Source organism: Protopterus annectens, chromosome 2.part2 (genome assembly GCF_019279795.1).
Source record: "Protopterus annectens isolate FY-2018-M chromosome 2.part2, PAN1.0, whole genome shotgun sequence".
In the NCBI taxonomy this organism is placed as follows: Eukaryota; Metazoa; Chordata; order Ceratodontiformes; family Protopteridae; genus Protopterus; species Protopterus annectens.
The window spans coordinates 557,125,706-557,142,970 of record NC_056730.1 but is presented as its reverse complement, the minus strand read 5'-3'; the positions used below and the strand labels follow the sequence as shown (position 1 = coordinate 557,142,970).

At 35.0% G+C, this 17,265-nt stretch overlaps 1 protein-coding gene across 1 annotated transcript in view; it reads right to left on the bottom strand.

The window, feature by feature from the left end:
- WBP1 (WW domain binding protein 1) overlaps nt 1–16,866 on the bottom strand; it is a 498,228-nt gene extending 481,362 nt beyond the window's left edge. Inside the window, exon 1 of the mRNA XM_044064019.1 lies at nt 16,594–16,866. Coding sequence (XP_043919954.1) covers nt 16,594–16,731 — 138 coding nt within the window. The 5' untranslated portion in view covers nt 16,732–16,866. The remainder of the gene's footprint in view (nt 1–16,593) is intronic.
- Between the last annotated feature and the right edge of the window lie 399 nt (nt 16,867–17,265).

Here is a 17,265-nt window from a genome sequence, read left to right as displayed (position 1 = left end):
ATCAAACACATAAACACACAAAAACATACTCGGAGGCTCTAAATAAAAATCTGCCTAAGCAGCAGAGACCTCCAAAGCAGACACCCAAGCAACCGCTACCCCAAAACAAAACGTGCAACACATAGCTCACAAAGCCAGTGTGCCAAACAGTCACAGCCCTTAAGGCTAAACAACACACCTGATACACTTGTAATAGGTGACTCTATCGTTAGGCACACTGACGTCCCACTCACCAGGCTGAACAAGGAGAAGTTGAATTAAAACAAAAAAACGTAAAACTAGTAATAAGAAATAAGCAACACTATGTCACTAAACACACTATAGTTTAATTGATTCGTACAATAAAAATCCACTGAGCGCTTTCACCCATCTATCTGGTGGGTTTCATCAGAGTACACAACCACAGGAGCAGCCGCCTTAAATATTAGAAGTTAATTACAATCAACGTAATTGATCAATTGATTAATTATAAAAAAATCAACATTTTGATAAAACACCATCAATTTTAGAACTCTAAAAATCTACGTGTGTTCAAACATTCTTTATAATAAATAAGGTATAAGGGTAGTCCCAAATGGAAGGGAGAGTGTAAACCAGAAATTAATATCATGTCCCTCTACATTATTATACTAATGAACTAAATATAAAATATATATGTGTGTATATATTCCTTGTGATAGGATTCATAGCGATGTAAATTATTGTAATTGTAATGAAAAACCCAATTTAATTGTATAAAATAAAAAATAAAATGAGGAATTTTTATAAATAATATTATGTAATAGATAATATATATATATTAAGATAAAAAATAAATATAGGTATAAAAATTGTACATATATATATATATAACTAATGCAATGTATAGTAAGGCTAAATATATATACTAGTACTGCTAACATTTAAAATATGTTAATATAAATATATATATAAAAACTTATGTATAAATAAATATACTAATATCTGTGTAGTGTAATACTAAACTTAGACATAAATGTTAGGAAACTTGAGTTAGAAGTGTAAATATAAAATTTGTTAATGGCTTAATTAATTTAATAAAACTAAAAATGCCTATATTCCAACATTTAAAAAAACTTCATAAACTTTATATAAGAATTTGTGGGATAAAAAATAATGCAATGTGAAACATGGGTTAGATAATGCATGATTTCATTTTTAAAAAGCTACTGATGGAGATGTAATCATTTATACCAGGCTTACTGTTTGCATTTAATCGTAATTGCCATAGACATTCTTTCATTTCTAGTAAGTTGTTTATATCTCCTTCCTTTGAGCATATTTCTGGTACTATATCAATCACAAAGAATAAAAATTTACTAAAATCTGAACATGTTGTACTATGCATATACAGTGCATTTGTTGTTTTTTTGTTCCTTATATCCCTATTATGCTCATTAATTCTCTCTCTGAGTTTCCTTTTGGTCTTGCCTATATAGAATGCAGTACAGGACAAACATGTGGCTAAACATATAACTTGTTTGGTATTGCAATTAACGTAACCTGGGCATCTAATAGTTCTGTTGAACCCTTTTATAGCAACATAAGGCCGATCATTTATAAATTTACACGTTTTGCAGAAGCCACATTTTTTCATACTTTATTTTTTGTATGTCTCTTCACACTCAAAAAAATCCTTTAAATTTCTTCCCCTACTGTAAACTATTATAGGTGCTTTTCCTAAATTCTCAATGATATCTTGTTGATTACTAAAAACTCTGTCCCATGCATCATTCACCACTTCTACTATAAATTTGGTATTGTCATTGAATGGTAAAGTAAGTGAACATGTCATATTTTTGTTTGTATCTAACTTGTTCATATTGTCAACTTTACCAACTTTTAAAATAGGTTTAAAATTGTCTTTCCTTCTACTCAAAATTTCTTTTTTTGTGTTATTGATAAGTTGATATGGATAACCTGTATTAGTCAACATCGTAGATAAAAAATTCAACTCATTTACAAATACAGTATCCTCACTAATAATTCTAGACATTCTCACCATTTGGCCTTTAACCAAATTTCGTTTTTGAAAATGTGGATGGCAACTTTTAAAATGTAAATATGAATTAGAGAATGTCTTTTTGCGAAATACATTGGATTCAATTTTCCCATCTTTCTTATAAATATTTAAATCCAAGTATTCGCATTTATCGACCTGTATATTGTGAGTAAATTTCAAAAAAGTAGTTGTATTTTCCAGATAATCTATAAATTCAATAATCTCTTCTTTGTTTCCTTTCCAAACCAATAGAACGTCATCTAAAAATTTTAAATATAACACAACTTTTGACCAAAAATTACTACACAGAACATATTGTTGTTCCCACTTCGCCAAAACTAAGTTGGCATAAACTGGAGCGCACCTGGCTCCCATAGCAACCCCTGAACATTGCTTAAAATGTTCGCCATCTTGCTGAAAAAAATTGTTTTGAAGTACCATCTCCATTAGGTCCACCAACAATTTTCTTTTTACAATGTGATGTTTATCAAACAGTTCAGTTTTTTATATATATATATATATATATATATATATTTATATTCACATATTTTTAATTTTAGCAGTACTAGTATATATATTTAGCCTTACTATACATTGCATTAGTTATATATATGTACAATTTTTATACATAATATATATATATTAAGATAAAAAATAAATATATCAAAAACAAGGAAAACTATTAAACTACAAAAGACCAAAGTTGAACGAACAAGTAGTGAGACTGCCCAAGAAAATAAATTGACAAATTTAATATAAAGCGCTTTTCGTTTGCTTGACAAGCAAACTTCTTCAGACAAGTTACAAACATTGAGTGAACATTATATACATACTTGTGACATCACAAATTGATAAATTAAATAATTAAATCATTGAATATAATTAGACTTAATTGACTCCTAGGCAAAAAATGACCTAACATCTAAAACTAAAAAAATTTGTGTATGCACAATGATCGTATAACCAAGTAACATTTTATCTGGAGTGTCACCTACTTACAATATATGTAATATTTTGCATTAGTAATACCAAGAAAAGTATTTACTTAAAATTAATTAATACACGATAAAATAAAATAAATATATCGTAAGTATACAATCAAAATATACAGTTAAAAATATCTAAATAATAATACATACTTCCAAGTCATGGTAGAAATATTAAAAACAACCAGGCCGGAAGAAAAAGCATTAAAAAACTGAAAACAATGAATGTAATTAAAAAATTAACTAATACCTAAAAAATTGTTAAACATGAATTCTGACAGGCTCATCATCATCTTTTTAAGCTCAATGTTCTCAAAATACTTGTTAGTACTAACAACTCTGAATTAGAATGTATAAACTTTTTAAGATCTAGTAACTTACGTATATGCAAACCAGATAAAGGTGGTGGAATAGTCATATTCGACAACAATAACTATTTTGACAAAATGACAACCTTGTTAGACTCACCAGCATATAGTTTAAGTTCTAGGTGTGAAATAAATAGAGCCTATAGGATCATAAAAGATAGTATTGAGGAGATGTTTGTGGAAGGTAGGATCGATTTGGACATGTATAATTACATGTTAACTATGTACCCTAGGTACCCATACCTTTTTGGAATACCAAAGATACATAAAGATATTAGGGATCCTCCCATGCGACCCTTGATAGATGGACGGGGCTCACCAACATACGCCTGTGCCAAAGTAGTGGACAATGTACTACAAAAATACATCTCCCAGGAAGTCCAAATTTGTAAAGATTCGTGGACCTTCCTATCTAAAGTCAATGAATTGAGTTACCAGGATCAGTATAACTTTGTCACAATAGATGTTAAAGATTTATATACCAGTATCCCCAGGACAAAGCTATTGATTGGGTATGTGACAGGTTAAGATCAAGGGACGCGAACAACAGGGACATAACTTCAGTTAATGAACTATTGGATGTGATATTACCTAATAATTTTTTTATGTTTGGGGATAATTTTTATTTACAAGTTATTGGGGTCGCCATGGGTTCACCTTGTGGTGCAAGTGTGGCGAATATGGTTATGGCCCAATGGGAGCACCAATATGTGTTTAACCATTCATCATTTTCGGAGCACATTGTCTTTTACACGCGTTACCTTGACAATATTTTCATTCTTTTTAAAGGTAATGAGCACGAAGCATCAAATTACTTAGCTTATCTCAACAACACCACATACTTTCTGTCTTTTACTTCATCCTTTAGCTCTACGAATACAGCACATTTGGACATAATGTTAACAAAAGATCCAATGTCAGCTAGTTACCTAGCTAAAATCTACAGAAAACCAACGTTTTCAAATACTTTCTTGCACTACACTAGTTGTCATCCTTTTAGGCAGAAGCAGGCTGTCGTAAAAGGTCAACTGGTTAGAGCGGCAAGAATTATAAGTAGAGATAAAGATTTTGAAGATGAATGCTTAGTTTTGAAAAAGATGTTTCTTAGTCGAGGTTACCCCAATAGGATCACTGATGAACTTAGTGAAGTGGCTTTCAAAAGATCGAATAAGGTCTACGTTCCACTATTGCAGGTTAGATGTCATGATGACCAGGCAAGAATTTCTTCCCCAGTATTGTTAGAGCATAGTGTTGATAGAGTCGCTTGGACAAATACGAACATTCCTAGGTTTATCACTACTTTTACTTTAGATAGTGCAAACCTCTGGTCCATTATTAAGAAAAAACTGGGACCTATTTAGAGCAGATTCTATGGTATTTTCTAAGATGGGACCTACACCTCAAGTTACTTATAGGAAAGCAAAGAACTTGAAGACATGGTTCGAACAGAAACCATTTTCCACTAGGTCTCCGGGCATGTTCAAATGTCAATCTTGTAATTACTGCAAATATATTATTGAATCTAACAGATTTACTATACATAGACACGAATTTAAACTCCAATGCAGAACTAATTGCAATTCGAGCATGCTAGTTTATTTAGCCCAGTGCCAAAATTGTTTGGCATTTTATATAGGTAAAACGGAGCATAAGCTCCGTGAACGGATTTATGAACATGTTTATGCTATTCGGAAACAAAAAGAAGTGAATGCATTGGCCAAACATATTTTGGAATATCCAACACATCAATTCAAGTTTACAGCTATAGATCAGATCAGTAATGACTGTAGAGGTGGCCCTACCCACCTTAGACTACTGGAGCACGAATTACAATGGCAAATCAGGCTGGAAGCATATCATACGCCTGGCCTTAATGAAGCTTGCTCCATCACAAGTATTTTGAGAACATTGAGCTTAAAAAGATGATGATGAGCCTGTCAGAATTCATGTTTAACAATTTTTTAGGTATTAGTTAATAATTTTTTAATTACATTCATTGTTTTCAGTTTTTTTAATGCTTTTTCTTCCGGCCTGGTTGTTTTTAATATTTCTACCATGACTTGGAAGTATGTATTATTATTTAGATATTTTTAACTGTATATTTTGATTGCATACTTATGATATATTTATTTTATTTTATCGTGCATTAATTAATTTTAAGTAAATAATTTTCTTGGTATTACTAATGCAAAATATTACATATATTGTAAGTAGGTGACACTCCAGATAAAATGTTACTTGGTTATACGATCATTGTGCATACACGAATTTTAGATTTTAGGTCATTTTTTGCCTAGGAGTCAATTAAGTCTAATTATATTCAATGATTTAATTATTTAATTATTTTATCAATTTGTGATGTCACAAGTATGTATATAATGTTCACTCAATGTTTGTAACTTGTCTGAAGAAGTTTGCTTATCAAGCAAACGAAAAGCGCTTTATATTAAATATATATATATTATCTATTACATAATATTATTTATAAAAATTCCTCATTTTATTTTTTACTTTATACAATTAAATTGGGTTTTTCATTACAATAATTTACATCGCTATGAATCATATCACAAGGAATATATACACACATATATATTTTATATTTAGTTCATTAGTATAATAATGTAGAGGGACATGATATTAATTTCTGGTTTACATTCTCCCTTCCATTTGGGACTACCCTTATACCTTATTTATTATAAAGAATGTTTGAACACACGTAGATTTTTAGAGTTCTAAAATTGATGGTGTTTTATCAAAATGTTGATTTTTTCTAATTAATCAATTGATCAATTACGTTGATTGCAATTAACTTCTAATATTTAAGGCGGCTGCTCCTGTGGTTGTGTACTCTGATGAAACCCACCAGATAGATGGGTGAAAGCGCTCAGTGGATTTTTATTGTACGAATCAATTAGACTATAGTGTGTTTAGTTACACAGTGTTGCTTATTTCTTATTGCTAGTTTTACGTTTTTTGTTTTAATTCAACGTGTTGTTTTTTTAAGCGCACTATTCACTGAATACCGTTTTTTAGATTACACGCTTAAAGTTTAACCTTTAAATTATCGTTTTCTAATTAGTGTATACATATCGTCGTACGTCGTATCTTCATTTTTTTATTATCGGTTTTTATATTGAAGCATGGAGCAGTTGCTGCAACAACAATTGAACATTACCCAAAAGTTACTCTTAGCTATAAGGGAGCAGAATGCAGTACCGAGACCTAAGACAGACAATATTTCTATTAACGAAGGAATTAATGCCTCACTTTTGGAAGCTGATGATATGATTTTAACGCTGCACTCCACACCAGGCACCTCCCGAAGTCAGCCATCGGCTAGCACTAGTTCCAGGGAATTCATTGGGGGTCGGACAACACGTACTGGTACTACAGCTCAAGGCCACGTGTTTCCGCCACCGATTCCGGATGAGAACGCTAGGGAAGGCACAAACAATGTGTGGAGGAGAGGTTCAACGCTACCTGAACTAGGAACATTACTTTCACTGCCTAAACTAGGAAACAACCAGCATATACATGACATGGGAACTCTTAATAAACAACTAGAGGAGTTCGATAAACATCTAAGGAAATACAAAGCGTTGCAAATGGGCAATGTTTTTCTCGAGAGGTCTCTGGAACTTAATCAAGTACTAAAGGGACTGAGAGTGTTTAAGGTACCTTTTGGGTTTGAAGATAAGGAACTCTTTCAAGAATTGATAGACATTTTTGATTGTGCTGGTAAACAGCTAATGAAACTGATTATTAAGAACAATAACAACAAGCTGTTAAAATTAAATGGTATACTTTCTAATTTAGATAATAGTATAAGGAACGATTTATTATTTGAGACCAACAAACACAGGTTTGATAATATATTGTTTGACATTAACAGGTACGTTAGCAAAGGTTTAGAAGGAAAAAAATGACAAGCTACAAAGGGACACTGACGATTACGCTAAAAACAAAGCTTATAGTCATTTTAGAGAATATAAACGTCAATATAGGGCTAATGATTATAATTTCAACAACCACACGAACGGTGATAACAATGAGACTTATATGGGTAATGGGAGAGTTAACCCGCACAACAATAATTATAAAAACGACAAATGAGAGGCAAACTTTTTTAGAAGAACAACCTGTGAGAAGGTCAGAACGCCTAAAGGGGCGTCACCAGGGACAGAACTATTACATGACCAACAACAGAAACAGACTCAGGCAGAATCAACAATATTAGAAAGTATTAAAGTATTAGTTAAAAGCAAAAGTACTTTTAAGCATGAAGGTTTCATAAACGATGATATAACACGGACTGATTTGGAGTGTGATAACAAGTATACAAACAAATTTGAAGTAGATATAAGTAAAGGTGGTGATTTTGACTGTTCCTTGATTTCTGATAGTAACTGTAATGAAATGCTGAACAGTGTTATTTAGAATTCAGAATTTTCAATTTTGCAATGTGATATGATTTCTGAAGGTGGATTTTCAGTTTTTAATTATACTGATAAAAAAATAGATGAGAATTATTTGTCACTATTTAAAAAGGGTTTTAAATTCATTCCCACTTACAAGCTGTTTTTAATTATACTGATAAAAAAATAGATGAGAATTATTTGTCACTTTTTAAAAAGGGTTTTAAATTCATTCCCACTTACAAGCTGGATGTAGGCAAAATTTTTACTGAATTTAAGAATGTATACAAGATTACTAAATTTAAAGATGTATTTTATTAACAGTCAAAGTGCTACATGGAAAAAGGAAGCTTCCAGCATTACTTTTAAAAGATGCAGTACTTTTAGACCACCATCTAACCCCATTATTCACTTGTTTGAAATGTTATGTGAGGTACAAATAAGGAAGGCAATGAAAATAAATGATAATTACAATGATAAACAACTGCTGATTTTGTTTAAAAGAGCTTTGTACAACCAATAAATACAGAATAATGAAACCCGACAAGGGAGGAGGGGTAGTGATTATGAGTAAGGAGGACTACCAAAACAAAATGATGTACATGCTTAATGATGAAGACACTTACATTAGAGTCTCTAGATATGATATGATTAAGGCTTATACAAAAATTGATTGGCAGCTTTATGAATATTTCATAGACGGTCTTATTAATAAGGAGGAATATGATTATTTGACAGTTGTACATCCTGTTACACCAAAAGTATTTGGTATACCCAAAATACACAAAAATGTTTCTAACCCTCCGTTTAGACCTATAGTAGCTGCCAAACTTTCAAAATTAATTAGAGACAATAGCACATTATATTGATATAAACTGTAAAGAAGTGCTTAACAACATTAATTATATTTTAAAATATTCTTGGCATTGTCTTGAAATATTGTATGAGCATTCAGATAAAATTACAACAGATACTTATTTGATAACTATAGATATTATCAATTTATTTTCTGTGATACCCCATGACAAGGAGCTTGAAATGTTTGAAAGTAGCCTTGAACCGTTTTGGTAAACATCACATTGTAAAAAGAAAATTGTTGGTGGACCTAATGGAGATGGTACTTCAAAACAATTTTTTCAGCAAGATGGCGAACATTTTAAGCAATGTTCAGGGGTTGCTATGGGAGCCAGGTGCGCTCCAGTTTATGCCAACTTAGTTTTGGCGAAGTGGGAACAACAATATGTTCTGTGTAGTAATTTTTGGTCAAAAGTTGTTATATTTAAGATTTTTAGATGACATTCTATTGGTTTGGAAAGGAAACAAAGAAGAGATGACTGAATTTATAGATTATCTGGAAAATACAACTACGTTTTTGAAATTTACTCACAATATACAGGTCGATAAATGCGAATACTTGGATTTAAATATTTATAAGAAAGATGGGAAAACTGAATCCAATGTATTTCGCAAAAAGACATTCTCTAATTCATATTTACATTTTAAAAGTTGCCATCCACATTTTCAAAAACGAAATTTGGTTAAAGGCCAAATGGTGAGAATGTCTAGAATTATTAGTGAGGATACTGTATTTGTAAATGAGTTGATTTTTTTTATCTACGATGTCGACTGATACAGGTTATCCATATCAACTTATCAATAACACAAAAAAAGAAATTTTGAGTAGAAGGAAAGACAATTTTAAACCTATTTTAAAAGTTGGTAAAGTTGACAAGATGAACAAGTTAGATACAAACAAAAATATGACATGTTCACTTACTTTACCATTCAATGACAATACCAAATTTATAGTAGAAGTGGTGAATGATGCATGGAACAGAGTTTTTAGTAATCAACAAGATATCATTGAGAATTTAGGAAAAGCACCTATAATAGTTTACAGTAGGAGAAGAAATTTAAAGGATTTTTTTGAGTATGAAGAGACATACAAAAAATCAAGTATGAATAAATGTGGCTTCTGCAAAACGTGTAAATTTATAAATGATGGGCCTTATGTTGCTATAAAAGGGTTCAACAGAAATATTAGATGCCCAGGTTACGTTAATTGCAATACCAAACAAGTTATATATTTAGCCACATGTTTGTCCTGTACTGCATTCTATATAGGCAAGACCAAAAGGAAACTCAGAGAGAGAATTAATGAGCATAATAGGGATATAAGGAACAAAAAAACAACAAATGCACTGTATATGCATAGTACAACATGTTCAGATTTTAGTAAATTTTTATTCTTTGTGATTGATATAGTACCAGAAATATGCTCAAAGGAAGGAGATATAAACAACTTACTAGAAATGAAAGAATGTCTATGGCAATTACGATTAAATGCAAACAGTAAGCCTGGTATAAATGATTACATCTCCATCAGTAGCTTTTTAAAAATGAAATCATGCATTATCTAACACGTTTCACATTGCATTACTTTTTATCCCACAAATTCTTATATAAAGTTTATGAAGTTTTTTTAAATGTTGGAATATAGGCATTTTTAGTTTTATTAAATTAATTAAGCCATTAACAAATTTTATATTTACACTTCTAACTCAAGTTTCCTAACATTTATGTCTAATTTTAGTATTACACTACACAGATATTAGTATATTTATTTATACATAAGTTTTTTATATATATATTTATATTAACATATTTTTAATTTTAGCAGTACTAGTATATATATATTTAGCCTTACTATACATTGCATTAGTTATATACATGTACAATTTTTATACATATATTTATTTTTTATCTTAATATATATATATTATCTATTACATAATATTATTTATAAAAATTCCTCATTTTATTTTTTATTTTATACAATTAAATTGGGTTTTTCATTACAATAATTTACATCGCTATGAATCATATCACAAGGAATATATACACACATATATATTTTATATTTAGTTCATTAGTATAAAAATGTAGAGGGACATGATATTAATTTCTGGTTTACACTCTCCCTTCCATTTGGGACTACCCTTATACCTTATTTATTATAAAGAATGTTTGAACACACGTAGATTTTTAGAGTTCTAAAATTGATGGTGTTTTATCAAAATGTTGATTTTTTCTAATTAATCAATTGATCAATTACGTTGATTGTAATTAACTTCTAATATTTAAGGCGGCTGCTCCTGTGGTTGTGTACTCTGATGAAACCCACCAGATAGATGGGTGAAAGCGCTCAGTGGATTTTTATTGTACGAATCAATTAAACTATAGCGTGTTTAGTGACATAGTGTTGCTTATTTCTTATGAACAAGGAGAAGGTCACGGTGAGCTGCCTGTCGGGCGCTAGGATCCGCCACATAACACAAGCACTCAGGTCACTCCAAGGCAAGTACAAATATGACTCGGTCATTGTCCACGCTGGTGTGAATGAACTGAGACGTACCTCCCTGGACTACATGAAAAGAGACAGAGTAGCTCTCTGAGCATGTGGCCCAGGCCGGTATGACCCTGACCTTGAGTAGCATCTTACCCTCACCAAGAATGATGCCATAATATGAAGACAAGATGATCAATTTCAACAATTGGCTTAAGTATTGGTGTCATTCAAAGGGGATCTAATGCCTGTCAGCCTGGGATGACATGCTCGACAGGCCACGATGCTTCGCTAGGGACGGCTTGCACCTGTCACCTCTGGGCTTTCGGATATTGGCAAAGGCTCTTGCTACCCCCATAGTGCCTTTTTAGGCAAGGCTCAAAAGACAAACCCACCTCCATAGGTATCACAAGGGATAAGAAACTAAGAGTAATGCTACTCAACGCCAGAAGTCTAAACCTCAAGATGCATGCACTCGAAACTCTCCTTAGCATGGAGAACATCGATATCTGTGCAGTAACAGAAACCTGGTTCAAGGCTCCTGAGAGCACCCCAGCACTACCAGGTTATACCTCATACCATGCTTTTCGGCCCCAAAACTTGGACCGAACCAGAAAAGGAGGGGGGTATCAATATTCGTCAAAGATACCCACACCTCCAGGTTGGTGGCACAGCACAAAGCATCAGAGACTATCCATATGCAACTAACAGTGGGTAAACTGCCTTCCAGTTTATAGCCTGCTACAGACCACCCTCCCAAACCCAGGAGCCCCACTCAGCCTTCCTGAGAACACTGGAAAATATGAAGGTCTCTCCAATCACCATTATATTGGGCGACTTAAACTACCCAAACATAGACTGGGAGCATTACTCTAGCTCCAACACCCTAGCTCAAAGGCTCCTAGAATTTATAAACTCAAATGCTATGAACAACTTGTTACCACTCCCACAAGAGGGGAAAACATACTGGACCCGATCATCACCAACATGGGGACTATGCTCCAGACCAGAAGTGTATCCCTCACTGGTAAGATCAGACCATAAACTAATCTCACTGGATATTCACATCCCGACCCCACCCCCTGCCCAGAAAACCACAGTGAAAAACTTCTCTAAAGCAAATTTCATACTCCTCAAAACCGAGGTGGAATCCTTCAAAGCCCCCGGGCCTGTGGAAAATACGGCCCAGACCGCAGAATCCTTTATAAACGCATTCTATGAACACCTTCAGGAATACATGGATCATGCAATCCCAAATAAAACCAAGAACCAATCCTCCAAAGGCAGACGTCCTGTCTGGTGGACCCCAGCCATAAACAAACTATACAATAGAAGGAGGAAGCTACTACATGGTAGAGCAAAATCCCAAAAAGGGAAGGCATCTCTGATCAGTATTAGCAAAAAACTATGGGCACTCATAAAATCATCTAAGGCCAGCTTTGAGAGAAAAATTGCACAGGACACCAAGGATAATCACAAGGCTTTCTTTAGTTATGTTAGGAACCTGGGTGGGAATTCCCAGATATGCTCAGAATTAGTCCAAAATGACAAAAAATACATTGAACCCACAGACATTGCCAACATCGTAACGGACAGGTTCAGCGCAAACTTCTCCCCCCCTCCCCACCAAAAGGGCAAATATCTATCCCAGCAGAGTGCGGCCCCCCTGACATCTCAGATGCTCAGGTAAGAGCCGCCCTCTCCAAAGCAAAAAACACAGCATCAATGGGACCAGACGATGTCCCGGGCTGCGTCCTACATGAACTCCAAGAAGAGCTAAACCCAAAATTAAAACTACTGTTCAATCTCAGCCTTACCACAGGATATGTACCCAAAGAGTGGCGTACAGCAACAGTGGTCCCTCTCCACAAAGGTGGTGTCTCAACGGATCCTGGAAACTATCGCCCCATAAGCCTGACTAGCTTGGTCTGCAAAGCTATGGAAAGGATCATCATGGACCTCATAAAAAAAGATATTGGGGACCTACAGACACTGGATCCTACCCAGTTCGGCTTTGTTAAGGGCAGATCCTGCCTCTTAAACCTGGACGATTTCTTTGAAACAGACACCAAGGCCATTGACGAGGGGAAGGGGGTCCACACAGCCTACCTGGACCTCGCAAAAGCCTTCGATACAATACCCCACTCAGGCATTATAGACAAGCTCACCAGCTTAAATATAAACCCCTATGTCACTAGATGGGTTGCAAACTGGCTCAAGGACAGAACCCACATGGTTAGAATTGCTGGAGCCATGTCAGACTCCAAACCAGTTACAAGTGGCATCCCACAAGGCTCAGACCTGGGACCTCTCCTGTTCGGTATATATTTCTCAGAGGTACAGGCCAACACGGAAGGACTGTGGCTGACCAAGTTCGCAGATGACTGCAAACTGGGCGTTATAATCGACTCTCCAGCCGACACAAGCATCCTCCAAAAGGGCCTCATAGAAACAGACAACTGGTGCCAGAGCGATGGCCTCAAGCTAAACATCAAAAAGTGTATAGTCATCCCCTTTGGCAAAAACAAAGTGCCCACAAATTACCACATAGGTGGTAATCCATTAAGTACAGAAGAAGTAATTAAGGACCTGGGGACCCATGTTGATAGCAATCTCTCATTTGACAACCACGTGGCCAAAGTGGTTAGAAAAACATTTTATATAGCCCACCTAATCATGAAGGGATTCACATCTAGATCAGGGGAGGTCATCGTGCCTCTTTACTCATCCCTCATCAGGCCCATAATTGAGTACAATGCTCCTTTTGGGATGTACCTTACCAGACACCTGCAGCAACTGGAAAGACCCCAAAAGTATCTCACCAAGAGGATCAAAGGGCTCAAACAGATGCCATATGCTGCCCGGTTAAAGAAACTCCAGCTCTACTCAGTGGCATACCGCCTGCTCAGAGGCGAACTGTGTCCAACGTATAAAGCCATGTCCAACCCGGAATTAATGGACATGCTGCACCTCAGAAAATCCAAATCCCATCGAGCTACATGCACGAGAGACTTGAACCTCAGCACTGAAATAAATAGGACATGCTGGAGGGACAGATTCATAACCCAGAGGCTCCCTTCACTCTGGAATAAAATCCCAGTCCAGGTTAGGCAGAGTCCCTCATTGACTCTCTTCAAGAGGAATCTTGATGAGTGGATGGGGAATCATAGGTTTACGCCGGGTATCACTTCTGTGTCACTGTTAGACAGAGGCACAGTATACTAACCTCGAAAAAGGGCATAGCAAAATTAATTTAAAATGGGTGGCGAAAGCCAAACACACTTTGGCTAGGCTTATAAATGCCCTAGGGCAGATAGCCTAGTATGAACCTATAAAGAAAATAACAGACTTCAATGAAAGCACGGTAAAATAAGATTTTTTATCTGTGTAATCTTTGATGTCCTTTTCTACACACAGCTTCACAATTTTCCTCAAAATTCAACTTGGAATATATAATTGTCCAAAGATATTTATAAGATTGACCATTTATAACTGTTGCATCATATGTGTGTGCATGTTTTGCATCATATGTGTGTGCATGTTTTCTAACATCAATCATATATTTACTTTTAGATACATTTTAACTGAAGATAAGACATCCCAGCATTTAACAAAAATCAGTAATAACTTGACCATGACTATTCTCAGCACCACATTAATACTGGATGTGGAAAGAGTTATTCAAATGTTATGCTAATTAGATGCCCAGATTTTTAGTAATGTTCCTATTTTTTTCAAGTGCCTTGGTCTCTTTTTTCCAGTGTCTGCAGGTTGAGATGTATACCTCAAGCCATATTTTCCTAAATTCCATTTGTAAGAGGGACTTTCTTGGGTGGTCAACTAACCCCCTTAAAATAGTCCTAGAAAATAGCTTACTGAAAGTGTGAATGGACTTTAAATTCTAAGTGAATAAATAGTAAACAATGTGAATTTAAACTGTTTACTACCGCGTGACTGTAGCATTTATGAAGTGTATACAAGCAGTCAACCAATCACTGAGCAAAATGTACACCATTATCATAAAATGTACTTGCGCTGAGTTCAAAGTAAGGTCCAGCGTTCTTAAAAGACATATCAAATAATGAAGTCAGGCCACATAAAAATTGCAGGTATTACCTACAACTATAAAAAGAATAATGCATTATTACGACGTGTGAAGTTAAAAAAAAAAACGAATCTGAAAACTTAATTATTAGATGCTAGAGAACAGAGGGAATAAAATAGATAACTCTCTCTCCAACAGCCACACATACACACACCCTAAATTCACTGCCTCTAGATCAGTACGCAGTTTGCAATTACTGACAAAAACCTGCTTGTAGACATACTAATTTGCCCACCCCACTGGTCACGGTCTGAAGAAAATGTTACTCTCAACATGATGTAGCAAACAGCAGTCTCCCAGCCCCATCCCAAACACCCACTTTCGGGTGTCTGCATAACAGATACCTGCAGCCAAATCAATGGCTGGTGAATTTACCTGCATTAATAAGACTCTAGCATTAGTACACTGCCAGAAAGAAATAATTCAACCTCACTAATGGTCTTGAATTTGTAGAATCACCCCAATTTTACCCTATGGTTTGCCATACCCCTGGTAAATATGACTTTATGATAAATTCTTAAGGACTGCGTTCAGTCAGTAATGACACTGGTGTCATGCTTCGTTTTGTTCAGAAATACATATTGAAGCAAAACCTACTGTTCTATTATATTTTTAATAGTATTATTGTACTATTTAAAAACTCACCCCGATTGTGGACCTTTGTCTCTACTTTATGCTTGGCTTTGACCAGAATTTATGAGCTAAGAAGTTTAGCGGTATGAGAAATGTGAACTATACTACTCACCTAACTTTCCATTGAAAATAAGGAGAAAAGAACTGGCCAACAAAATCTTTAAACACAATCAAGAAAAACATTGCAATCGAGACAATGAAGAAGAAAAAAAAAAAAAAGAAAAGAAGAACAGGATGGTCACAATATTTTTCACTCTTTCATATGCGATACCTACCCAAAACAACTAAGTACAGCAATGAATTGTGGGAGTCGTAGTTTTTCAATCAGGGGCTCAAAAGTCTGGTATAGCCCTTATAATTAACGGGTATAAGAGATGCAGCTAAACAAAACGGCAATAGACATGACAATGCAGCAGCGAGTTTTACTACAAGTGATTTAAGAAACATTTACACTGCATCGTAATGGCGAAGGCAAAAAAAAAAAAAAGAAAAATCTGCACTGCACTAACAAACTGCGGATAAATACTGTCAGACTAAGAAACCAGTCTTTTGTTTAGATCGTTGGCCAAGTACAAAGTTAGAAAGGTTTCACCAAAGGCTAACTATGCCACCTGTGAGATCGAAGACTGGTGGGTAGCCTACTGTCTACAGGGCCACTTGGTGTGGCCCCCATTGTTCTCTCCTGGTACCTTAGCCTTTTTTCTAGCCACTTCTTACCTGGAGCAGGGGGTGGAGAGTGCCCCATGCTCCTTCGCCATCCTCAGTTGGGTTCGACTGCTGACAACGCATGCCTTCTGCGCTGGTGTTATCCTTTTTCTGCACTGCTGCCACCGTTGACACCAGCTCCACACCCATGACTTAACGCCAGCTGTCTACAGCACATTAGCCATCACAGCTGTACCGATTTCCACCATCACAACTAGTTCCTTATTCACCCAACGTTCATCCGCCATTTCTGGCGGAACAAAGCTCCACCTACTTTAGTCTCTAACCCAATGTCCAACCCGATTGCTTTCTTACAAATAAAATGACAGACCAATGAAATCCATTACTATAGACCATCCCTACCCCGCCTCCTTGATCCTCCCATATAATCCAGTAATTTCTCACTTAGGTTCAGTAGTATTACAGAAAAACGTCTGTAGTGGTTTTCTATTGGTGAAGTTCCCCTGGCAACAGCATCTTTTTAAGGGGCCACCTTTGCTGACAGCCAATCAAACGAAACTTCTGTGTCGATAAATTCATAACAAGACCAAGGTTTACTTTAATGAGCATACGTCTGATGTTACTGTATACAAAAATTAGATGATCGTACCTATGTTTGCATTCAATAGAAAATTATACATACTATTTTTAAAATGCTGATTATATATAGAGTATGAATTTTTG